Source organism: Ailuropoda melanoleuca, chromosome 7 (genome assembly GCF_002007445.2).
Source record: "Ailuropoda melanoleuca isolate Jingjing chromosome 7, ASM200744v2, whole genome shotgun sequence".
Taxonomy (NCBI): Eukaryota; Metazoa; Chordata; class Mammalia; order Carnivora; family Ursidae; genus Ailuropoda; species Ailuropoda melanoleuca.
The window spans coordinates 26,312,754-26,339,100 of record NC_048224.1 but is presented as its reverse complement, the minus strand read 5'-3'; the positions used below and the strand labels follow the sequence as shown (position 1 = coordinate 26,339,100).

Below are 26,347 nucleotides of genomic sequence, written 5' to 3'. Positions count from 1 at the left end.
GTTCTTGCCTCTGATGGCAGCCAGCTGGTGGGGTCTGGCATGGGCCCTGAATCCCCCTGTGGAGGTGCTGCAGATGCAACAGTGGCATTGTTTCCCTTGGGTTCCCTGAAGGGTCCTTGCGTTCGGGTTCCCGTGGTTGTAGACAGCAGCAGTTGGGCTAAAGGCACAACAGGGTCCTAACCCCAGGGGACTGAGTTGAAGCCCACAGTGGTCACACATCCGCCTCATGGCCGGTCAGCGACAGAGCCGGGTCTCACGGGGGCCCACCCAGCCCCGCCGTTCAACTTCGAAGCCCACGGCTCTCTCGAGAAGCAGAAATGAGAGACACATTCTGCATTCGCTCCCTCACTCTTGCCCTCTCTCTCGGTTTTTCTCTTCTCTATTTTTCTGAAGGCCTTCATGGCTGGCTTGAGCTGGTGGGAGAAGAGGTTTTTCCCAGGAATGGATCGATGCTGTGTGCCAGGCTGTCCGGGCTGACAGGGCTGACCTTTACTGAGTTTGTCCGGGTTTTCCTCTCCCTGTTGGGAGCCCACGGAGGTCTTGCTCTGGAGAGAAGGAGGTTGAGAGGCGTTGGCCTTCCAGGGGACCCGTCTGGGGGTGAGCGCAGTGAAGGTAGGAAAGGGGAGACTGTTAGTGCTGGAAGCCGTTTGAGGCTGCTTGTTCGAATCTCTGCCGTAGAGAGAGATTCCTTCACGCATGAGAAAACGGAGTCTCGGTGAGGAGAAGGGGCTTGACCAAAGTCACTCAGAGAGGCTTTGACAGAGCCCCAGAATCTGATGTGTGTGCACGCACCCCCCACGCACATCCATGTACACACGTGTGTATATGTGTATATGTCTGTATACACATATACGTGTAAATACATGTATGCTGTACACGTGACCCCTAAAATAGTAATATATATAATTGTATATATATACAATTGCCCCATTTGAAATTGCCATTTGAAAGCTGGGGCCTGTGTGGCAAGTCCTAGTCACCTCTCTAGCTATAGATGGCCACGCAGAGTACCTGCTGTGTCCGAGCCGTAGCATGGTATACAGTTCTCCAGGACCACGGGGAGCAGCTGGAGAAATCTCATGGTCCTTTTCACATCATTCCTTCCTCCTCCTCTTCTGCAAAGCTTTTCTCTCAAAGCCCAGCTTCAATCCTTCAGAAATAGAACTTGGCTGCGAAGTCACTTTGAAAGACTTTCCGTATGTTAATTACAGCCGGCCAAGGTCTCGAGCAGAGGTGGGAGCCCACCATCTGCAGATGGGGTCGGCCCCCGGCGAGCTCTGCAAATCCCCATCATCTGGCAGGTGTCGTTTTGGGTTAATTAAGAGCTACACTGAGCCGATTTACCTGTCACTTCTGAGAATTTTAGGAAACTTCGACTTTCTTGCCATCTCTGAGCTTTTAGCAAAGGAGAAACAAAACATCTCTGATTTCTGACAATTTTCCTGGCCCCAGAATCTCCAGGAAAGCTGCCTTAAAATTAAAAACTTTTTATTTTAATCAGTCCTTTCTAGTGACCTCGTTGATCTTCACCACTCGTTCTTGTAAATTTGGAAGACAGCACTATTCTGGGGAAACCCACCATTTATCCTGAATTTCTTAAGCCTCTGCTTTCTTTCTGAGTCTTCGAGGAATGAACATACATTCCTCAGCTTTACTCTGTTCAGTGGCTTTGGAAGGACTTTCAGTTTGTGTGTCAGGGCCCTTTCTCAGTAGTCAGGGCTGTGGTCAGAGGGTCTGGGGGGGGAGCAGGGAGCAGTTTTTTCTACCATCAATGAGAAGGCACCAAGTCCTCGACACATGAGGGTTTGCAAAGTTCTGTAACTGTTAAGTCTTGTGACCTTCACAAGCTTCAGAAATAGAGATTTTCTTTCCTTCCATTTTACAGACAAGAAAACTGAGGCTCAAGAGGTAAATTCATGTGCCCAAGGCCACCCAGCTTATGAGTGGCAGAGTCTGGCCTGGACTTGGGTCTGTCTGACTCCAGAGGTCATTTTTGGCCGTCTTCTCCCGGGTAGACAGCTCTGTGTGGGAGTGAAGGGTGGAGCACCCCTGTGGCTGTGGTCCTGAGTGGGACCCTGAAAAGGAGCCAACCCGCTGTTCTTGGGCCTGCTGACAGCCACCAAGCAGGGGGGAGTCTGTTTCCTGTGCCCCAGAGTCCTTTCATGTCCCATCTACCTGTTCCCACCCCTGGCTTTTGCTCATGCAGTTGCCCCTCCCCCCCGACCCCACCACTCCTTTACCCAGTGCACGGTGCCCACCACAGACAGCTGGTATCTTGTGGCACCTTAGATCAAGTAAGCTGGACTCGAACCCTTATTCCCTGCGTCGCGGAAAAGCCCTATGTCCTCCCCAAGATTTCTGCCACGTTTCCAGGGGAGGCTCACTTTCACAACCTTGGGCTCAGGCTCCCTGACATCACCGAATGCTCGGGCTCTCTGATCTCTGTTGCTCTTGGACCACATTCTTTCATCTCAGCCCCACTGGCCACCAGACACAGCACTTGGCCACCATCTTCGATTCCCGTGTAAGAAGAAAACACCGACCGAGTTGGCTTTACTGAATGCATCTGGGATGGTGGTTGGCAGAGGGGGTGGTTATAGGCTCCAGGAGGGACAACTTAAAATGGGAATCTAGACACCCACTTATATGTTCCTCACCCCCTACCCTCCCCACACTGGGGCTTGAGCCCAGCTCCTGCCTCTGCCCTTTTCTCCTGAAAACAACCTCCTGGGATACAGGGCCTTTCTTATGCACAGTGCTTTGGTCTCTAAACTCCATCCCTAACGCCAGTATGGGCTTTCTTTTGCATGTCCAAGAACTCAGTGGAAGCCTTATAATTCCTTTAGGGCCTTCTCAGCTTTTAGAGGAGGCCTTTCCTCCTCCCCCATCACCTGCTTCCTCAGCGTTCTGCATATGGGGAGAGGGGAGTTCTCGTCTCCCGGTACCATTACCTTCTCTCCCCTCTCACCAGTCCTATGATGTAGGCCTCTATTCAGGATGAAGAGACTCTGCCCAGAGAGGTTCAGTCACTTACCCAAGGCCACACAGCCAGTATGCGGAGGGCTGAGTGCAGAGCCTACCCTTGCCCAGCCCTTCCACAGGAATGCCCGCACCCCTCTGTGTGCACACCTTCCCGGACCCCGCCCTGCTTTCTCCTCTCATGGTGTCATATGGGGAGGGGGGCCCAACCTGTAGTGTCATATGGGGAGGGGGGCCCAACCTGTAGTGCTGACTCCCAGTCTGGTCCCACTCCAGTCCTGGTTTCCCCTCGGGACTGCTCCCTCCCAGGAGGCAGGGGATGGAGAAGATGAGGACCTGTTTTGTTGGTGAGCGTTCCTAGGGGCTTACATGTGACCAACCCCAAGCAGCCCAGGAGCGGTCTCCGAGGAGGGCCGGTGTGCTATGCCTTCCAGGTGGAGGACTCACTGTCTGTGGGCTGAGCTGGCACCCCAGTCTGCCTCACAGAAATTTTTCTATTAGTGCATCAAGAAAAGTTTGCCCAACTTAAAGGGTTGGTATTTTTGAGAGATGCCAAAAGCATGGATCAGTTAGTAGAAAGAAACAAGAGGTTCGTGTTGTCCTTTGTGCTGGACAGTCATAAGAGAAGGTTTTTTTTTTTTAATTCATTTCTGTCTGTGAGTGCAGCTGACACACAAGGTTACATTAGTTTCAGGTGTACAACAGCGATTCCACAAGTTGATACATTATAGCCGTGCTCAAGTCACGTGTGGCTCCCGTCTGGGAAGGTGTTTATTATGTGATCTTTGCATCGGCCCAGCTAGCTGTACTTCTGGGGGTCCTAACAATGAGCCTGAAGAGGGGACTTCCATTTTCTGCCCTGGAGAGCATCACGTTGCAGCCACGTTTTCTCCCAGGCCCCCGTTCCCTCTTGTTTGGACTGTGGCAGCAGTCACCTGTCTGGTTTCCCTGACCACAGGCTCACATTTGCCAGCCTGTCCTCCAGCTCCTCGTCCTCCCTAGTCTCCCCTGGGTCCCAGCTCTAATGTGAGGAAAGCATAATGTTCTTACCCCCCCAGTTCTGCTCTGGGGTTTGCCTCTGCTGGGCCTCACGATGACCTGGCCACGCAGAGAGACGCACTCTGACCAGTCCCACCCCACACCTTTGCATGTGCCTGGGAGAGCCTGCCTCCCTCTGCATATCAAAATCCTCTCTCTCCTGGCTGACGTGCTCCCCAGTGCCCAGAAAGTGCCTCCAGTGCTTTGCCCAGACCTTCTCTTGGTTGGACAGGATTCACTTTTCTAAGCAGCTATTGTAAGGTTCCTCGGGTGTCATGAGTGTGTCATGAGTGTGGTGAATTTAAGCAGAGGAGATGAAGCAGGAGATTGGCCTCCAGACCCAGAGAAGCCAGCAGCAGGTGGGACCCACTGAGCCCCCAAGGACAGGGCCTTCTTTGCTGCTAGAAGCATCACGGCCCCTGAGAAGTGAAATTCAAGCTCAGCTGACAAGAAGGGTCTTTTTAAAAAAAAAAAAAAAAAAAAAGAGACAGAGGCCCAAGATGGGACAGCACTGTCACATAGGCAGAGGGTCCTGGGCTGGAGGGCAGGAGGCCAGCCTCTGAGTCCCCCACCTTCCTGAGCTTCCGTATCCTCACACAGAAAATGCAGACAGTTGTACCCATCTTGTGGGCTTCCCAGGGTTGTCAGGAGGGTTCAGTGAGATTCTGGATGCCGGGAGGCTTTGGTGAGCAGGATCAGGTCACTGTCATCATGGGCGACATTTGCTGAGCATTCACTGTGTTCCGGGCACTCTGTGTATCACCCGTCCAGTCTCTACCGTGATCACATGCAGGGCCAGCTATTAATTGCTCCTACTTTACTGAGGAGGGTACTGAGGCACGGAGAGGCTGAATGATCCGCCCAAGGTCACAGAGTTAGGACCAGGCCGACTCAGGATTTCAATCCAGGCAGTCTGGCTCCAGAGACCTTGCTCCCAGCCTCTGTGCCAAACTGACTGAGGACCGCTGGGTTCAGTGGTAGCTGTGGGCTCGAACCCAGGCAGTCTGCTGCTTCTCAGCCACCTTTGGGGTCAGGCTAGGCCAGGTCTCTAGACAGGCAGCTTCCTTGGTATTTGAGGACCTGGCCTCCCCACATCTCATTTGGCAAGGGCGCCCTACACTAGCTTTCTCTGTGGCACTTGGGATAATCAGACCGCATCCCGAAGTGTCCAGCAGGTGGCCGGACCCCCCCCACCGCCCCCGCACTGGTCAGCCTCTTCCCAGGGTGGGGAAGCTCCCCTCACCCTGAATGCGCACACTCCCAGCGCAGCTCACGGGACAGGGCTGGCTGAGGGTGCCCACAAAGCCCCCACTCAGCACACCAGGCAGGGGGTCCCTGGGGTTCTCATTGTCCACCGAGGAGCAGAGTGGTTGTGTGAGTGGAACCCACCGGTGGATCAGAGAAACCGGTTTGAATCCTGGCATGCAGGAGGTGCTCCGTACGCCCCCGGCTCTCAGTACTAATGCGGAAGTAGTGGGAGCCATCATCTGCGTCCCTGGTGCACTGTGTCCCTGCTCATTCATTCAACAAATAGTTTTCAGTGACTTTAGATGCCAGGCCCTGTACTAGACATGGGGAGGGAGACGTGAATTTGACAGAACTCTCTACCCCCATGGAGCTTCCATTGTATTGGAGTAGGCAGAATTAACAAGATGAGCACAAAAAACAAGAGATGTTGGGTCGTGATCAGTTCTATGGAAAAAAATAAAGCAGGAAAGAGGGATGGGGTGGAAGTAGTTTCCGTATTAAATTCGGCGGTCTGGAGATGAAATTGGGGCAAAACCTAGAAGGAGGTGAGGGAGAGAGCCATGCAGACATATGTGCGGGACCATCACGTATCAGGTAGAGGCAGGCGAGCTACTGGCCATCCACGAACGCCGACTGTCTGCTGTGGATGGGGCATTACACAGGGAGCACGAGGGGGTAGCACACAGGTGCAGAGAGGAATCAGACCCAGACCCGCAGGACAGACACTCCCACGTCACAGGAGACTCCCATGTAGGTGCTGTGGAATGCTGTGGGAAACAGTCCCCCTGAAGAGGGGGCTTCCCAGAGAAGGAGGGATCAGAGAGCCAATTTGGGGACAGGGTAATGGTGGTGGAGGGTGGAGGGTAGGTAACACAGACAGTTAACTCCAGCTGAATGGACCCAAGACCTGCACTTCCGGGGGCTGGAGATCAAGGAGGCTTCCCGGAAGAGGTGGCCTTGGAGCTGAGCCTGGCAGACAAGCATGATGTTGCTAGATGGAGAAGTAGAGACTGCCTTTGCCAGCACAGCCTGGTGCCCTGGGTCCAGGCACAACGCTGTCAGGAAGTGCCTCTGATGGGACAGCTCGGAGCCCTGAGGGGAGGGTGGCTGTCCCCCTTCTCCAGGCTGCTCGGTTGCTCTGATCCCCCACCCTGCCCCCGAGGAGGAGGAGGAGGCACTGATGGATATGCCGAGGCTGGGCTGCTGCGGCCCAGCACTGTCACCATGCTCTCCCTCCCTCCGCCGGAACCTGACACCCTGACCACTGAGGCATAAAAAACAGAGAATTGGAAGGCTCAGCCTGTCAGGCTGGGAGTGGCCCCCAGAGATGCCTGAGGAGGAGCGTGTGTGTGTGTGTGTGTGTGTGTGTGTGTGTGTGAGTGTGTACACGCTCCACCAGTGGTTGCCTGTAGAAATGGGGAGGAGGCCAGCGGGGCCCAGGTGGTGGGAGCCGCCGGCCCCTGAGGCCTCCTTCATTGTTCCTGCCCTACCTGGTGGAGCTCCAGGGACCCTACATCGGGGCCAGATGCTGGGGAAAGAGCACTGCTCCAGGTCCTGCCTTCTGGTTGGTCCTTCTGGAGGCTCCGGCCCTTTGGCATCCTTGAGAAGAATCCACAGAAGCATGTCTGGGCTGAGGGTGGTCTCATGGGGCGGTGTAACTCCTGTCACCACTGCCAGGAAGGGACCCACATGCTTTGTAACCAGTGGCTTACAAAGCCACTCACCAGCCAGCTACCAACACAACCAGGGCCAGGCATTGCGGTCTGTGCTAGGAGTCCGGCCCAAACCAGGCGCTCTGGGAATTCCAGCCACGGGGAGGAGGCAGGCTGCATAGCCAAGGCAGCTAGGTTTGAGGGCAGGAATTTTGAACTCCTTTCCTATGACCAGCTGGTAGTAAGCAGGCTCTCCTGGGGCTGAAGAAAGTGCCAGACGCAAGAAGCAGGGCCCCATGAGCAGCTGCGCCAGAGTGAGCTGTCCTCAAGTCCTACTGTGCCCCCTTCTCCCAACGCTGTCCCTACCCCGCACAGCTCGTAGTTTCTGCCCATGCATCCCCAGCAGCGAACAGTGGCCCCTTTCCCAATGCCTGAAAGGCCCCGACCCACTCCCTCTGCTGTGCTCCCCAGCCCTCTGGTCTGTCCCTTCATCTCAGCAAAGTCCATCTGCCTTCTCCTGGCATGGACCTGAAAGTCTGTCTCATCCTCCCCATTAGACCAGGGCCCTGGGAGCAGCCCCCTCTGGATTCACAACACAGAGGGCCGGACTAGAGCTGAGGTCACCTTTGGCTTCTCAGTCCAGACCCACTCAGGAAACACACAGACAGTGGAATTGAAACCACACTGGGGTACTGGAGTATCGCAGTCAGGGCTGAGAGCCAGGTGGTCTGCAGCTTTGAACTTGGGTTAAGGTCATTTTGTGAGCGACCCTGGGCATCAGTTTTTTCACCTGTAAATTGGTCCAATAACCCCAGGGAACACCTGGCACACGGTAGTTTCATGGTATGCATGTTGGAGGCTGGATTCATTCTCTCTGCTAAGAAAAATGGTACAGGGGGAAATATAATGCGAGTGTTAGCCATCCATCTGGTAAGGATGTGGGCCAGCCTTGCCTTTATCGGTTATGAAAAGTACCTGCAGTTTATGTAAGAGGTAAATGCCACTGGCATTTTCCAAACCTGACCTGATATTCGGTTCCTGTTTCTCTCCTCGCCAACCACATGCAGGGAGTGAGTTTTCCGGGAGCCCCTACAGCCACCCTCAGTATCCCTCGTACAACGACTCCTGGAGGTTCCCCAACCCGGGGCTGCTCGGTGAGTACTGGTGGAAGCCCTGTGGAGCCCCTGGGCCCTCAGCTGCCCCATTAGGACCCTTCTTTGCGCCAGGGTCCCTTGACAGCCTGAGGGCTGGTCCCTGAGTGAGGGTGGGTAGCTTGCCTCAGGTGCCTGCTATCTGGGAGTTGTGATGAGAGCTTTGGACAGTAAACACCATTCCAGCTCTGCTCGAGCCCTCATCTCTCCCCAGATATTTGGGTGGATAAGGGAAAATGGAAGAGAAGGGAAACAGAGGAAAAGGGGCATTGAAGTGACGGGGGGAGTGTAGGAAAAGTGCCTGCCCGAGAGTAACATATTTCTTAAGAATCATTGAATCTTCCAGTGAGAAATCTCTAAGAGGCAGCAAGGAGGCCAACTTGGATTGATTGGTAGTGGCTACCTGTCTTGATAAGGACTCTGAGGCTTAGTGATTGATTAGTGATGTCTGCCATGGACATCAGCAGAGCCAGCTCCACTGGGAGATTGATTGCCCCGTGCCTGAAGGCCTTCCAAGCCATGCCATTCTGAGCTCAGCTGATACCCAACCTCTACCCAGGCTTCATGCTGGCAGATTATCCATTGCTGGGGCCAGCCTGATCTGGGTACATCATCAAAGATATTTGGGCCACTCCAAAGACCAAGCAGGGCTAACTCAGCCCTCAAAAGGCCAAGGAGAGTCTTTTGTTTGTTGAAATGAACTGACATGAAACCAGCTGGTGAGTGATAATGGGAGCTGAAGGTTCTGGAGCATGAAGCAAGGGCCCAGGGCTCACAGATGTCACTCACCACCTGGGATCAGAGCTAGTCAAGGAGCCTGCGCACAGATCCTATCCCAGCAGTCAGCTGAGGAATTCCTACACAGGTCAGGATGAGGCTCAGACACCACCCAGGTTTGTCTGTCCAGCTTAACAAGGCCAGCTTAAGTAAGAGCCTGTTAATCCCTGGATCCTGAATTATTTTTGGACTGGGAAACAGACTTCACCAGAAAAGCAAGAACCTGGTCCCTTCACACTCAAGTTGCCAGGTCATGGGTCTGTGATTAGGTGACAAGGGCAGACACGTGACAGACACACCATCCCTTCCTGGCTACCACCCTTCCGTGCACTTGGGCCTCAGGCTGCCCAGAGCATTCTGACGTGGCATGCAAAACTTGTGGGTACAATAAAGAACGATGCCAGTTAGTACTCCAGGTCCCTATGCCTGGAGATTTCATTTTATAGAAGACTAGGATCTTACTACCTATGGCCTCCTGGACAGGCTGATCTGTGGACTTCTTTTTTGGTTTTGGTAAAAATCGATTCTAAGTATTTGAACCATGTCTCCACTTACCTAATGCTCTTCCTGAGACAGGCCCTGGTCTCTGAGTTGGCTCAGCCGTCAGTCTTAGGAGGCAAAGGCCAACTATGGTCTCCCTGAACCAGAGTCTTTCAGAGGGGTGGGAGAAGAGGGCTGGGTCTGGAGCCCGAGGGGGTAGCAAGGGGATGTTGGGGCTAGGCGGCATCTGAGGCCTTTGCTGCTCATGCTGGACCGAAGGCAGTTCACGTCCCGAGGTGTTAAGCATGGGCTGTGTGCCTGCTATGGAAAGATGTGGACTCTGTCTCAGGGAGCCTCCAGCTGGGGGTGAGGGGGCCTCAGGCAAGGGTGCTGAGAGGTGCTCAGTGCCTTGAGAGCGACCAGAGCTGGTATGGAGAGGAGGAAGAACCAAAACTCTGTCCATCTAAATGAGTACCTGCTCATTGTGTGGGCGCTGGGCAAAACTGTTCATGTGGGTTACCCTATTTTATCATTTCACCAGCCCAAGGGAGCTCATGCTATTATCACTATTATACAGACGAAGAAGACAGTGAGACTCAGAAAGGGTGATTAACTTACCTGAGGTCACACAGCATGCAGGTGGCAGAATGAGGGCTCAAACTCAGGTTACCCTGACCCAGAGCCTATATTTATAACCAGGGTATGATGTGCTCTTATTCTCCTTGACCAATTAAGTCTGAACAGTATGACAGCCAGGAAAAGAAGCCTCAAGCCTCCGCAGGAAGCCATTACGGGGCCTGAATTCTCAGACCATGTATGAGACGAGGACAGCTCTGATCAATTTTTGAAAGCCAGGTTATTGTATTTATCTGTCAGACTTTCAGTTGCAAACCACAGAATCCGGGCTGGTTGAAGCAGGAAACCAGTTTATTAAGGGATATTGTGGGCTTCCAGAATCTCCAGGAGGACCAAAGAGACAGGTGTGGCACACATGGCCAGGAATATCACCCTGCCACACTCCAGGGCTGCCGCAGCCCTCCTGCTGTTGCCAGCTGGCTCTAGGCTCTCTGCTGCTGCTCTGGCCAGGGTGCGTGGGCGCTGGGGCCGCCGCCACCGGAGCCGGGCGCCTCTGCCATCCACTCAGGGGCCCACCCACTTCCTCATGGCACCCCCTGCCCAATCTAAGCCACATGCAAGAGACTCTAATAGGCAGAGCCCAGGGGACACACTTGTGTCCTAGCAGCAAGGGGAATGGGAAAATGAGTTCATTCAAAGAGGCGGGCCTCATACCACAGGGCGCCCGGCAAACAGGAAAAGTCAAAACAATGTTGGGCGGTGACAAACATGAGAAAGGGCCCCACACTTCCCAAGTCTGTGACCTGGGGAATCACAGGTCATCCCCCAACCTGGGCCTCAGTTGCCTCAGGTGTAAAATGAGGATAATTGCCGCTGGCCGCTTCGTTCAGGCAGGAGCTGAATGTGACGCTCTCCTGAGGCCTGCAGCCCTGCATAAGCAGCGATCCCGCTTTCCTTAAGATGAGTGAGATGCTAGGCTCACTCTGCCACAGTCTTGCAAATAAGTTCCAGGCCCATCACATCTGCCAGATGCCCTTTTGCCAGAGTGCCTTCAAGCCTTTAGCTGAAAGAATCCCACTGGACCAGAGAGGTGGACCGATTAATTCTGGGGAAGGCACCAGGGGGTGGAAAGCTGCTCTGAGGCTCCTTGGTGTTCCTGCTAGATCAGTGGGAGCTGCAGAAACAGGGGAGAACCACCGCGCGCGCACACACACACACACACACACACACACACACACACTCCCCCATGTGCTCACGCCCTCACACACACCACCCGCGCCCTGGCCAGCCTGGTTGAGGTCCCCTTCAGAGAAACCCCGCCAAAGCCAGGATGGGCAGTGCTGCCCTAGTGAGGCTGTGCACTGACCTCTCAGGAGAACTCCCCTCCCCCTGAGCCGCCTCTGCTGGAGCGGCCTGCATGTTGCCCACACAAGGCCCAGCCAGGGCGCAGTGACCGGCTTGGGGGACACAGAGGCAGGCGGGGTGGGGAAGAAAGCAGTGGTCAATTAGGATGAGAAAGGGTGTGCCTGTGCCACTCTAAGGGGATGAAGGAGTGAGCAGGAGCCTGGAATGTGTCAAGAAGCAAATTGATGATACTGTGAATTAGAGAGGGAAAATGACAGAAGAAAAGGACAAGCTTATTCTAGATGGAGGCTTAATGGGCACCAGAAAGACAGAGTGTTTTGTAAGGTGATGTTTCCATTTCTCACAGTAAACACAAGCATTTTTGATTTTTCGGGACAGGCTGGCCATGAGATTAGGAGATTAGGCTTTGGGAGGGAAGTGAGTCAGAGCAGGGGGGCGAGAGGTGGCCAGTGGGGAACTTGGGGAACTGAGCTGGATCCTCCAAGGAGCTTACTTCTGTTTGCTGCCCCTCGAGGCCGCTTTATGAGGGCAGCCCCTGCGGTTTTCCCGCTCCTGTGCCGTGCCCAGGCCTGGAGGGGTGTCCTCACCACACACACACACATTCCTCTCTCCTGGGCTCGTCTGAAGGCAGGATGCAGGGCTGGCACTACAGAGTCTCTGTGGGTGACTGTCCTAATGCTGTCCCCATCCCAGAAGAGAGAGCAGAGGAGGCTGGCTGACAGTCGTCTCTGAGTCAGGGCTCCAACACAGATCAGGAAGGTGACAGAGGAGGCAGCAGAAAAAGCCATCTCCGGAAACACTCAGGCATGGGATTGGTGTCTCTGCCTTCTGGAACAGCATGCACAGCGAGGCATTTCCCACTCCTCCTCCGTTGTCATTGCTGCCTGAGCCATACTCCCTCCGGGGGGCGGGGCAGGGGCAAACGGAGGAAGTACTGTGTCTGCTCATTGGGACTGGGTTTGGAGGGCCAGTGGCATGTGCTAAACTGCCCCCCCATCCTGCCCTCTCGATTACACACTAGCTGTATGGTCTTGGGGAAGCTACTTAGTCTCCCTGTGCCTCAGCTTCCTCATCTGCTACATGGGGACAATACTAGTTCCTACCTGATGGAATTGTTTTGGAAATGGAAAGGGTGTATGGCTATAAGTGGCTTAGAAAAGTATATTTCCAAAGCACTTTCACATCCTTTTCTCAAGGTGCTCTCCTATGGCCCCATTGTGACCCCCTTTTACAGATTAGAAAACTGAGACTCAAGGGAGTGAAGCCACTTGTTCAAGGTCACTCAGCCAAGAGTGATAGAGTCCAGGCCTTGGTGCTCAGTGATGGTATCTGAGAGAATCACCAGGATTGGTTTGGATTTGGCTGGGATTTCAGAATAAATACGAGTCCGCTCCCCCAGGGAATCAAGCAGCTCACTGTGCCCACCCCAAGAGATGCATGGTCCACAGTGGCTACCAGGGCCCCCCCCTCTGTCCACCTGGATAAACACAGCCCCCCAGCATTGGGTAGACGGGCCATGGACCGCACTGCAGTGGGAAGAGTCCTGAATGCAGGCCAGGCTCTGGCGCTGAGAGGCCCTGTGGCTTTGGGCATGTGGTTTTGGTTTGCTGAGCCTCATTTCCTCACCTATAAAATAAGGCAGTGGCCTAGCATCTCTAAGCTTTGAGGTTCTTAGACTCTCCTGGTCTCCCTGAGCCCCCAGACTCTTTCATCCCTGGGGAGGAGTTTGGGCACAGCATAGGCCTCCTGGAGGCCTTGTCCGAAGCAGGTAGTCCCAGAATGAAGCCTTGAGACAGTGGGAGAAACCCAGTGTGCCCCTTACCCTGGCTCTGTCTGGAGGTCACAGGCAGGAGGGCTCCACCTTGCCCTTCTCTCATGGACTCCCATACCTCAGGCTCCCTATGTCTGTCTCTTCCTGTCCTGCAAACCCAGCCCAACCCACATCCTCCAGGAAACCTGACTCTGCCAGAATCATCTTGCATTCCCTGGAGCTCTTTTCTCAGAGCTCTAATCCCCCTGTGGACTCAACATTTGTCTGTGATATTTGTGATTATTGCCCCTTGCTGTTCCCAATAGAGCCAGAAAAGAAATGAGTGAACGGGCAGTGGTCTTTGCTATTGTTTGTTTCCTCAGTGCAGCTGGGCGCTTACTCATGCAGCCTGGCTGGGAGCACGTGCCGTGTGCCCGGCTGCAGACCGGGGACTGAGGGCAGACACCCCGAAGAGCAGAGCCCAGCCCCTGCCCGTATGGGGCCTCCATCCGGGGGCGGGGGCAGAGGAGGGTGAGCTCGGGGGAGGGGGGGGCTTGAGGAAGGAGCACAGGAAGAGGCAGAGAGGCAGCAAGAGGAGGATAAAATGAGCTAACTCACCTGCCCTGGAGGTTGAGATGAGACAGCGCATGTGGAAGCAGAGCGGTGCGAGGCAGGAGAAATGCTTCTCCGCGGGACGTTGCTGTTAGCACGAGGGTATCCAAGACCTCTGCAGAGTCTGAGTTCACTGGAGTGTGCTATGTGCGCAGGGTGGGGTGGGACGCAGCGGTTGTGGGACGGAAATCCCGAGAGGAGGGTGGAGCTAGGTCACGAAGTATCCACGGGTGAACTAAGAAGTGATACCTTTTCACCCTCTAGGCCAGAAGTTGGCAAACTTGTTCTGTCAAGGGCTGGATGGTGACTGTGTTGGGCTTGGCAGGCCATGTGGTCTCAGGTGTGGTATTCAGCTCTGCTGTGGTAGCAGGAGAGCATCCACAGACAGCACAGAATCAAACGGACAAGGCTGAGTTCCAGAAAAACATTATTTACTGAAACGGGCAGCAGGCAGGATTTACCTGAGGGCCCCAGTCTGCCCACCCCTGCTCTAAGTGGGGAGGAGGCCTTGAACTCTTGTGAGCAGGAAGCAACCCTGATTAGGTTTGCAATTCGGGGAATAGAATGGGACAGAGATCTTGGCGGCCTGGGAGGAAGGGGAGGAGCAAGGGAACCCTGGTGGAAAGGGGACCCCAGCTATGGGGTTGCAGGCACAAGGTCACCCTCGAACCCCAGTGCCCTCTTCTGTCTCCCCCAGGCTCCCCATACTATTACAGCGCCGCGGCCCGAGGAGCTGCCCCGCCTGCAGCCGCCACTGCCTACGACCGTCACTGACCCTCAGAGCCAGGCGGGCGCCAAGCACTTATCACACATATCACTGAGGGTGATAGCCTCTCAGCCCCTCCGAAGACAGCTAGAGGGGCCCAATGAGACCATCCCCCAGCAATCCCCTCTCACCTGAAACTCTCTCCCGACCTTTTCCTGCCAGAGAGCTGGGGTTCTATGGTAAGGCTGTTGGACTTCTAGACACACGTCCCTTTCTAAGAGTCAATCAGTGAGCTTCTCCCAATAGCAACTGGGTCTCTGCAAAGCCACAGACTTTTCTGCAGACAACGTAGCCCCGGCCTCGCCTGCCAGTCCCCAGCTGTCTGACCATCCACCCATCTTCCTGCCCCAGGCCTGGGAAGGAGAGCTTGCTTTTGTCACTTCAACAGCACCCATGTAGATACCTTCTTGCTTTTTTGTGGGCCTGAGGGTCCAACTGAGCGGACTGCCCACCCATTATGCATCCAATACTCCTTATGTGTCACAGGACATCTTAGACCTGTGTGCAGAGCATCCCCTCCGTCCTGGCTTCCCCCACAGGTGAGCTTGGAGTTGTCCTTGAGACTAGGATGCCCCCCTCTGGGCCCAGCCTCCTGCTCACTGCTACTTCTTTAACGTCTGGACTAGGAGTCTCATTGGGCTGGTTATGCTTCAAGCTTCCCCCCTGAGACCCCTCCTCAGGAGAATCACGCTGGAGAGATGCCCTGGCTTCCTGACTGCATTTCCCTGGGCCCAGTGCATTGTGAGCAGCTCTTTTCCATATCAAAGGACTCAAAGAGAACAAAGAACTGTCTGGGAGGTTCCTCGGCTATGATTCTAAAGATGCTGTCCAAGGTGCTGACTGCATTGTGGACTTTGAATGCTGGGGCTGGACAGGACCCAGAAGACCGTAGTCCACGGAGGGGACTCCCAAGCCCTTGGAACCACTGAACTGAACTGGGATGTGTTTTCTGAGGTGTGCCCAGGCTCATATCACATCGGACACCCACCGTGGACATTTCTTCCACTCTCCAGGATGCCAGAAAGTGGATTCTGGGCAAGCCTGTCCCTGCCATGTAGACAATAATGAACAAAAAGGACATTCTTGCACTGAGGACCACAAACACCTACAGCAGTCAGCCAGAACTTCCTGATCGGCCCGTCCCTGTTCTCGTGGAGCCTAGTATGCTGCTGGGAATAGAGGTGCTGGGGTGGGAGCAGATGTCTAACTTTGCACAGTGGGTATATACCTATTGATGCAGGGGTTGTGATGGTCAGGGCCATGGCCAAGGGCCCCAGGAGCCTGGAGGGGAGCTTGGAGAACTCACTGGAGGCTGGAGTGGTCAGAAAAAAAGCACCTGGGAGGATGCAGGGGTCAGAGGAAGGCCTTCTGGGAGAGGAGCAGGATAGAAAGTGAGGAATTGCCGTGTGAACTGGGAGTGGTTTTGAACTAGGGGTGCCAGGGGCATCTCTGCCTGGGGCCTCATTTCCTTCAGTAGCCTCTCTTGCCAGCTCAGAACAGCAAGGTGGAGGCCCTATCCCAATCTGGGCTGAATTACAGTGATGACAGTGGACTTCGCCATCTTGTGTGACGGTGTCCCCGATGTTTGCATGTCACCAAGTTGGCAAAGAGCTGGGGCAGAGCAGAGCCTGCACTTGAGGTTATTGGGCCTGAGAGGTCTTGTCCTGGCCACACCGCTTCCTTGCTGTGGGACCTTGGAAAGGACCTTCACCTTTCTGAGCCTCGGCTGCCTTGGTACAGCAGGGTCACCTGCAGGGTCATCCTCTAGCTCTTTCCTTGCCTTTCTCTTTCCCAAGATGCTAGGGCTGTAACTGGGTCACCTGGGGGCAGGTCCTCTACTTCTGAGCAAGCATATGGGGTGGGCATCTGAGTCCTGCTAATGTTTAGACCAAGTGGGAAATAAGAACACCCAGAGAGATGGAAATCAGCCTTGAGGAAGATCTATTCAGCTCCCCTCTGGGGAAACTGAGGCCCAGTTTGGGGAAGCCCAGGGTGATGCAGGGAAAGAGAACAGACCTCCTCTGGCCACCACCAAGTGTTTTCTCCCCAACAGCCTACAAGGTGGTGAGAGAGAAGAGGAAACTGGGGCTCAACAAGGTGGAGTCCCCAGGCAGTGACTGGCAGAGGTGGGGCTGGGATTGAGCCTCCCGACCCCAGGCACAAGGTGATCCTTCCATCCCCGGGGAGGGAAGTTGACAGGAGTGCGGTGGGAGGTCATTCTGGGCCCACTGCCATAGATGGGGTGTCCTGGGCTGTTAGAACCGACGAGGAAGCCCAGCCACCCAGGGCAGAAGTGGAGCCAGGGGGCTCCCTGCAGGCACACCCACCACCTTGGAACCTGCTGGGCAAAGAAGGGAACCAGCTGGGGGGCAGACCCCACCTCCAGGAACAGGATGAACCAGCTCCCACCTCCACCTGCCAGGCAAAGTAGGAGAAGGTACATTAGCTGGCCTCTCCTTCCCTCCTTCCCTCCTTCCTTTCCTTCTGCAGGAAGTGGTGAGCTCAGGCCTTTGGCCTCTTGCACCCACACCTTTGATACTTTTCCCTCCTTGTGGTCTCAGGCTATTGGGAGGTCAGCCTTCCCTGAACCAACTGCCCAAGGCGCATGCTATCCTTCCTCACCGAAGCCCACCCAGCCCCATTCTCTTCCTTCTCTTGCCCTGTGACGAGCACCCTCCATGCTTTCCTCTCTCCCCTGAGGCTCTGCTGGTCTTTAGATTGCATTTGTATTTATTAGACACCCCCCTGATTCCTGGGCTGCCAGGCAGAGGCACAAGAGCACAAGGACGTACACGCACGTTCTCACACGTGAGCCTACTCTCCCCAGCTCAGTCTGCGCGCTGCCTGCTGGAACTGCCTGGGAGCTTGGAGAGAAAGGGTCCAAAGGACACAAGCTGTTGAGTAAATGCCAGAGAATTCTGAATGGAAAACACAAGGCCAGGGCTTTCACCAGCATTGTGGCTGGAGGCCTGGGGCACTCCTCCATAGGCTTTCAGCCCTATGATCCGGCTCTGACTTTTGGAAAGGACCTTGTGGATTTTATGAAAAAGTTTCATACCATTAGTCTAGCTCCAACCTTGAAAAATCTGATGACATATCAAATCCAATCTCCCTTTCCCAAGGCGCCTTAGTTAGGGTTAGCCCTTTCATAACTCACGTTCGTATGGTGCTTTGCAATCCTTGACCATTCCCTGGGGCCAAGATCACAATACCCATTTTACAGATGGGAGAACTGAGATTCGAGGCTTGCACGGAAAGACAGAGGGGAGGTGAATTCTCAGATCTCTGGGGCCCATTCTCTCTCCACAGAACTGTGCTCCTGTCATGGGAGCATGTGACTTAGACACACCCTTCAATCTCCTAGAAACCCCCTAGACCCACAATAAGGAAAGAAAGAACAGGGTCCCAGAGGCTGGCCTGACTAAATGGCCTGAGACTTGGTGGCTTTGCTGGTCTACCTTGATTCCCATTAACACCAAACCTGCAAAGTCTTCACCCAGATTTATCCACACTTCTTCCCTGCTGGGTCCTGAGACTCTGAGGGGATCAGAGCATGTCCAAGACCATACCATTAGCCCTGGCGGGGCCTGGACATGGGCCTGCCTCTGACTCCCAGGGTCTAAGGTTCTGGGGGTTATGAGATGTCCCCTCGCTGTGGCTCAGACTCCAGACCTGTCTGTAACAACATGTAGGCATCCCCCAGCCAGGCCCTGAGAGCGGCCACAAACCTAGGAAACACAGATCTTAATCTCCAGGGCCCGGAACTGCTGCTTCCCTGGTCAGGCAGGTGGAGTCATGCCACTCAGGCAGGGCATGACGCGGCATGCAGGGTGGGACCCGAGACAACCAGAGGGCTGGTTCCATCCAATGGCATTCAAATGTGAAAGCTTTTAAAATGCTCTTCCAGCCAAAAGAATGTTTTGTGGGCCACATTTGACCCACTGGTCCATAGCTCGTGACCCCCAATTTTTGTCCAGTGCTCCCTTTCTTCTTCACTTCCTTGCCCTTCATTGATGCTGGGAACCCAGAGAGATGGGAGATGAGGCCAGTCACTGTCAGGGACAGGCATTCCCAGTCCTTACTCCCTCCCTTCTCACCCTGGGCTCTTGAAGACCATTTGGACCTTGAAGGTGGGTGGGATAGAATAGTTGGGAGTGGTGGGGGTGGAGGGACTGTTGGCTTTGAGAGGAGGTCAGTGCCGCTGGGGTCTTTTCGTGTGTGTGTGTGTGTGTGTGTGTGTGTGTGTGTGTGTGTCGGGGGGGGAGGGACATGCTCCAGATGTGGCCATGGGGCACTGAGGGGTGAAATCCCTTTATGAGAAGTCATAGCCCAGAGCAACTGTCCTGCCTTTGGCAGCCTCTGGCACCAGCTTCCCCACTTCTGGATGACATTTCAGCTAGAATTTAGCTTCAAGCCATGGGGAGCAAATCTTAAAAACAAACCAAGAACTCCTGACAAATACCTAGAAACAAGATATGTCTGAGCACAGCTGCCCCGAGGGTAGAGAAGATTCCAGGCCCCTGGATAGGCCAGGCCCAGGCAGGAGTGGGTGTACCCCCACAGCACTCTGGGCTAGACCAGCTCTGGGTGGCTCCGCTAAGAAGCTGGCTCTGCAGCCGTGGCCCTGTCACCCGCTAGGAGCCTGCCTCTGTGGTTTCCAGGCACGCACATCGGTGCTCCTGGAGAATTTATTCCTTTAGTGCTTTTGGCCTCGGAGAGGTCCAAGGCAAGTGCATTTCTTAAAAGGTAACAAAACATTATCGGAAAGTTGGACAGTCAGGCCATGACTCCTACCCTGCAGTCTGCCCCACCTTCCAGCAGCCCCTTCAGCCCCTTGTCCCCTGACAACCCCTTACCTCAGGATTCCCTCTTGAATATTCATGGTGGAGCCACAGTGTTGATCTGTTGATCTGCACTTCCCCACTGTCAGCTCGAGACTGGGCCTCTGGAGTGGCGGCCAGGTCCCAAGGGGCTGCCGTGGAGGCCAGGAAGCCAGTCCCCAGCCTGCCTGTTCTCCTGAGGAGGGGTCTGCAGCTTCTCTGACGTGGGCTACTTGCCAGGAGCAGCCAGGCACCAGACTTTCTTTCCTTCGCTGGGATTTCTCCACATGGGAGTCCCGTTCCTGGTCCACCCCTCACCCTAGGATCAAAGGAGACCTCAGGATCATGTCCCTGCCAATCTAGAGTTTCAGTCCATGTGTTCCCAGGGGTCGCCTTTAGCCCATGTCTGAGTTAGGGGTAAATGTAACCACCGTACAGTAAGTCTAGATATTCTCCTTCCCACGTCTTAGGCCCCTGAGCAGCAAATGAGAAAATGCAAATCTTTATTTATTGAGGATATAGTAATGAATTCTAAAATGGAGTTGGTCTCAGGTAGTATATTTGGCCTGTGGGCAGGACAAGGCGGGCAGGAATCCCACCTTTCAGCTTTAGACAGCTCCGAGCACCGATCAGGGAAGGAAGCATGTGAAACAGCAGGAGGTGGGGCAGATGGGGAGTCAGGTGCCCCCTTGCCCGACTCTAAGGCCTGGCTGGAGGAGGTCAAGCTGAGCCTCACCCACCCCAACTGCAGGCCCACCCAGTCCTGCAACTCTGGCCACCCTCATCCCCAGAAGCACCACGCATAAGACCACGTCCCTCATCTTCTCTAAAAGCACCATTAAGAACAAGTGATTTTGGATGATGGATTTTTGATTTACAAATGGTGCATTTCCCTTGGAGTGGAACAGAAAGGAAACCACTTAATGGCTCCCTTATTTTCAAGCATGAATACATTTTAATGAAACTATTTTATTGTATTTGAGGAAATGGAGAGTTGAACATTCCAACCAATCAATAGCCAATTAATTGCTATAAAGCTAAAAATAAATAAGTCCTGAGTCTTTTTGAAATGCCCTGCAAAACTCAGAGCCTCCAGATCAGGCCTTCCCCTCCATACGTGTGCGTGTGAGTGTGTACGTGCACACACACGCACACCCCTGCATCTCAGACGAACTTGAAGCTCAGACACAGTGCTGAGTCTCCTTATGCCGATTCCTGCCTGCTCTCCTCACCTTTGCTCAGAGATGGTGAGCAGCCCTGGCAGCAGCCATCCTGGGGCTCAGAAAGAGGCAGGCCCATCCCTGGGCCCCACGCCACCAGCTCAGTGTGGGGTAGAGTGGACAGCGAGGGCCCCCTGGTTGCCCCCACTGCTGGGCCTCCAAGTCTGGGCCACAGGTGGGAATCTGATTTGGGTTTTGCCCTGACTTGCTGGCAGATGCTGCCCTGGTTCTTCACCCTCTAGTGGCCTTTGGACATTGAGTATTTATAGAAATAAATGCAGATTACATTGCAAGTGGAACTCTTTGCCAGGAAGACACATGGATTTAGCTTCTCATTCTTTGAGACAGTTGACTTTGTCTTAGGGACTGAACTTCCAGCATCAAAGAAATACATATCTACTGTATCCGCCAAAGTTTGTGATGCCTGCATAGACGCTTACTTGTAAAAAAAAAAAAAAAAAAATACAAAAAAAATACAAAAAAAAATCCAACAACAAAAAAACAAAACCACAATTGAATTGCCTTTGAAAGTGGGAGATGATCTGTCTCCAACAGATTGAAAAAAAAAAATGCTTCTTAAAAATGTGTATGTTTTGTATTCTTTTTTTCTAGTAGAAAATGACTGACTTGAAATATTGGTGTTTTTTTTTTCTTAGTGACGTGTGTTGCTTTTGTGTGTAATAATATTTGAATGTAATTACAGCAGTGCCAATTTGCCAAAGATGTCGGACATATTTTTCTTTTGTTGGGAGGAGGGCAGGGGCTGGGGGTGGGACTTGGGAGAAAACAGGGGTGGGATTTTAGTTTAATTTTTTTACCTTTTTTTCCTCTCGTCAAACCTGAAATTTGTGATTTTATTCTAAGTTAAATGGTTGATTGCAACACTTTTATTTTAGATTAGTTGAAGAAACTTGCAATAAGATTGGCGTAGTTTTAATATCTGTGTGTCTTTTCATGAGTGACTGTTACTTGTGAAGAATTGATTTTATGTAACCTTTATGTGAGATAATTATTTGTAAATATTTGCCATAATTTTATTGGTTCCTAAAATAAAAGTAATTTTTTAAGTTCAGAAAAAGAATTTGATTTCGTTTGTCTTTACAACTTCATAGATGGTTTTTGACAACTTTGACAAAGCCACGTGGGGCCGTGGGGAATTTTATTGGCTCTCCTGATGGAATCAGGGTCAAACAGATCCACGCAGCCACAGCAGCGTGGTGCAGTGTCAGACCGTGGCCGGGGCCGGGCAGGAGGGTTCCCGGGCAGGCAAGCTGGCAGCCCATGGGTCCGGGGGTAGCCCCGCCCTGAATTGGACCCCTCAGTCTGATACTCGATAGCTGGAGAACCTCGGCGAGTTCTGTCACTCCACTCATTAGCTCCAAAATGGTCAGTAACACCCACCTCATTTATTCATTCAACAAATAATGTTTGAGCATCTCCTCTGTCCCCAGCACTGGGGACACAGCAGTGAACAGGGCTAACAAGGACCCCAGTGACATGAAACTCACAATCGAGTGGGTTCTTGTGGGGGTAACATGAACACACATTGAATGTGTGCTCAGTAATGGTGTGTGCACGCACACGTGCTCTTAACCTGGATCTTAAAACTGCCTGAAATAAAAAATGTCTGGGTGTTACCCACACACCTGGAACACGCAGACAGAGCTTAGGAGCCCACCATGCCAAGAGACCTTGTCTTGGGCTCCAAAGCCACACGCCCGACCCAGCGAGGGCTCAGAGCCCAAGGATCCACGATCCTTCTGTGGAAGGTGGCCCGTCCCTACACCTGCAGAGCAGAGCTGTTTTGACTGCATGGGAGCCCAGGAGCGGCTTTCCATCAGGGGCAGTTGCAGGCCCGAGCCCTGCCCCTGCTGAGCGGTGTCAGTCTGCAAGGGCAGGCAGGGACCGTGGCGCCCCTTGGCACAGTGTGTGCAACACAGTAATTGCCAGAGATGGAGTGGGTGAGTGACCGCGTGGGGGCCGTGGGCTGCGACTCATTCATATTTAATAAAGCCGGCTGTGCAGCCTCCATTCATTTTGGCAATGGATGGTGACGAAGGTGATTCCTGAGGGAGAGACATGCTGGTGCAGCGAGCGCTGGCCCAGCGCCTCTCTTCCCAGCACTCGCGGCTTAGAGGCACAAACTTCAAAGAGAAGTGGCAGCATTTTGGAACTGACAACGGGACCCTCTGGTGATGCAGAGCAGACACCACCGTCCCTGATGCCACAGCCCTGGGACAGACGCCCCCAGCCTGCCCTCCTCGGGGGTGGGGCACCAGTATCTGCAGTAGCCAGAGCATGTGCAGCCCCTCGGGATGGTAGAAGGCAGGCCATGCAGCCTCCAGCAGCACCTCCGACCTCAGCGACCATCACAAAGAGGAGGAGAGGCAGATGCCTGAGGTCTACCGTGTGAGACTTAGCCTCAGGCCCACCCATTACTCCAGCTCCTGCAGGAGCCAGGCCCCACGCTAGGTGCTGGGAACAGTTCCGACCTGTGGAGGGATGAGGCTGCACTGGGGCTGTGAAAAAGGCAGAAGGATAAAGGCTCCTAAGAGCCTGGGCTGGGTCTCACCTCCAGATCGTGGGGGTCAGTTTGCTGATGTAAGCAGTCTCCTAACTTCAAGGAGCCTTAGTTTTTTTCATCTGTACAATGGGTATAAACCTAACACTGATTTCCAAGATCTTGTGAGGAATACAGGCATTGTGGGAAATTTTTTCCAAGTGACCAATGTGAGTTTTGCCAAGATATTTTCTCAGCTGTAAACAAGCCAAAATTTTACATCCAAAGGTCAAACTCTAGTTGGAACCTTCCCTGAGCCAGCCTCAGTACTGAATACAGGACGAAAGGTATCCTGGCAAAATTCATATATTGAAACTTAATAAGAGAGACCCTGGGGAGTTCCCTCATCCCTTCCACCATGTGAGGACATAGGAGATAGGCCTTCACTAGAAACCAAATCTGCCGATGCCTTGATCGGACCCCCAGCCTCCAGAACCGTGAGAAATAAATGTTTATTGTTTAAACCACCTGATCTGTGGTATTTTCGTTATAGCAGCTGGAAAGGAACGAGACAAAGTTCGAATGCAGAAATGAACCATCAAGGAGCCTACCAAAGCCCCAAGAAGTTCTTTACCTCACATCTTCCACTCAAATAAGCCCCTGGTGGATTCAACAGCTATTTATTTTTTTTCTTTTAAGTAGGAGCCATGCCCAGTGTGGGGCTTGAACTCAAAACCCTGATTTCAGGAGTGGCAAGCTCTACCAACTGGGCCAGTGAGGCGCCCTCTAAGCAGCTACTTCTTAAATTTTTAAGATAGAACTAATGGTGTTTACAGATGAATGTATCTCAAACCTTTCTATGGAATGTGACTTCGTAAGCTTAAAAAGATGGACAAGCCTCAAAGGAAAAGAAAGAATTTTGACTACTTAATTATTTTTTAAACTTTAAATGTACAAAAAAATTAACAACAAAAAAAGGACAAATGATGTGGAAAAATAAACCTATGAAACGTGAAGAGGTGCACTGGCCTTAATATATGAAGATTTTGAAGGCAATGATATAAAAAATACTACTGTCCCCAATAGAGAAATGGCTAAACAAGACGCATAGACCACTCACACATGAAGACATACGAAACAGGACTACAAGCGCAACCCGAGATTAAAAGCAACATGATTCAGTTTCACAAAGATCTCTTTTTGAGATCCCCAGTTCTGGTGGGGGTATGAAGAAAGGGGACCCTCCGCCATGCTCCCGCTGGCTGGGCTGACGGCAGGAGGCCCCACGCCTGCTCCGGCCCCAGGGACGCCTGGAAGAGCAGGTACTCCGAAGGAGGGGTTCAGGGATGCTGCACTGACGCCTGCCCACCCCCAGGCCTGTGGTTTTTCCACTAGGCTGACTGCCTGCAGTCACAGGACGACATCGACAGCCCAGGTCAAGTGGGAAACATGGCGTTTCAAGCCCAGCAGTGTCATCGGGAAGGGCACGCGAGCAGCAGAGTTTCCCACATTATCCACAAACATGTGTAAATATCACGACGGCTCGTAATGTAACCAAGAAAATCACTTCCCATTGTTTCCCCTTCAGTGATATTTTCTGCTTGGCTGAGTTTGCTTAGCGCATTGGAAAGGCCAACTCCTCAGTTCTTGCTGTTTAATCAAGAGCAGTAATTGTCTGAGTTCAAAGCCTCCTGACTCAGACTCTGCTGAATAGGATAACAAGTTCCAAAAATGCTAAGTAGTAGTTTCTATAAATGGGACTTTTTAATAGGAAAGACCCCTGAAGAGGGTTTGGAAAGAAAACCTTTCTGTGAAGTGGAATTAAAACATTGTGCAGACTTTATAGAGCATGGCAGATAAATGCCTGAAACTCCTAGAAGTTCTAAAAGCGGGGACAATGTGGACACAGACTAATTTCCTCACTTACTCTGTGAACTCGTGTATTCGTTACGGCAATGCCAGCCGATGTAACAAACATACCCTATAACTTGAATGTCTAAACACAAAAGAATATGTCTTTCGCTCACATAACTGTTAAATGTGGGCATTCCTGGTCGGCAGGCAGCCTTCTACAAAGTGACTCAGGGATCCAGTCCCTTTTATCGTTTGGCTCTGCCAGTTTCAACAGGAAGCCTCCAAAGTTATCTTGCTTGTTTGCGTCAAGCCTGCAAAAAAGGTAGGATCATGCCTTGGAAGATTTTCATGGGCAAGGCTGGAAATGGCAGACATCATTTTCACTCACATGCTCTTGGCCCAACTGCAAGAGAGGCTGAGAAAGGTGGTCTACCTGTGTGCTGAAGAAAAAGAGGAAATGGGGCTGGGGATAGCTAGCCAGGCTGTATCTTCATAACACCATGGCGGCGGAGAGTTTCCATCTCAGCTTTATTCAGTTCTTTCCTACCAACTGTGGGGCAGTGAAGGACAAACAGGCTGAAGCCAAAGAACGGCATGAAACCTGCCCTCCCTGCTCACTTTTGCCCTACCCTCAGTGGAACTCAACCTGACACAAGGCTGGTGAGCAAGTGTATTCCTGGCCTGGAGGAACTGGAGTCCCACAGTCTGTCATCTGCAGCTTTGCTCCTGGCTCACTCTCATCTTTTGCCCTGCTTCTAAGAATTTTGGGGTTGAGTTCTGATCAATAACACCTCTTAGCATTTATTGAACACTGTTTACCAGGGGCTGAGACTTACTGGAATTTTTTTCTGCTGTCCTGCTGTCCCAGAATTGCACAGCCAAGACCCAAAGTTGAAACCAAAAGTTCTTGGAGTCTCTAACAGTTGGGTCCAGTCACCTTCTGCAGTGCTACCTGAGAGACGACAATTCAGAGAACAGACCTGACTATCCAATAATTCCCCCTGCCTTCACCCCTCCACTATAAATATAAGACTGAGAGAGAAAGAGGTGGTCAGAAAGAGGTGGTCAGCTGGGGCAAAATGCAGGTTCAGGAGTCCTGAGGGCAGAGCTGCTGTTTCTTGTCTCCAAAGCCAGGGGAAGGTGGCTTTAAGAGCATCCCTTAGAAGTTTGGAGGTATTTTCAAGAAGAGGAGACTGGAATTTCATTCCCTAGATGGCCCGCAGATTTGGTGACCTGTCCTTGCATTTACTGAAGCAAGGGAAAGGGGACCAGGCAAAAATATGGGTTGTGGGGGACCACAGTTGCTTGCCGCCTTTACAGTGCCCTCCCAGAACCCTGCCCCGAAGTCCCTCTCCCTGGTGAGGGGACATCTGAAAGCTGGAGGCTGCGTGGTAGTGGCAGTCTTGGGTGGGGTTGGGGGGAGGAGAAGGAGCAGTCAGATCTCCCACATCCAGAAACTGTGTGCAGCAGCTGGGGAGGGGAGGCACATGGGGTTACCACTGTATGGTAAAGGCGGAGAGACCCTGCAGATGTTATTATAGTCCCTAATCAGTTGACTT

The 26,347-nt window shown here is 52.8% G+C and overlaps 1 protein-coding gene across 5 annotated transcripts in view; it reads left to right on the top strand.

Moving 5' to 3' along the window:
• The window catches only part of PAX5 (paired box 5), a 188,668-nt gene extending 167,162 nt beyond the window's left edge, over nt 1-21,506 (top strand). For all 5 annotated transcript variants that reach the window (XM_034664128.1, XM_011224566.3, XM_011224567.3 and 2 more), the window contains 2 exons: nt 7,985-8,071; nt 14,326-21,506. In XM_034664128.1, coding sequence (XP_034520019.1) covers nt 7,985-8,071; nt 14,326-14,402 — 164 coding nt within the window. In that variant the 3' untranslated portion in view covers nt 14,403-21,506. The remainder of the gene's footprint in view (nt 1-7,984; nt 8,072-14,325) is intronic.
• Nucleotides 21,507-26,347: the final 4,841 nt, after the last annotated feature.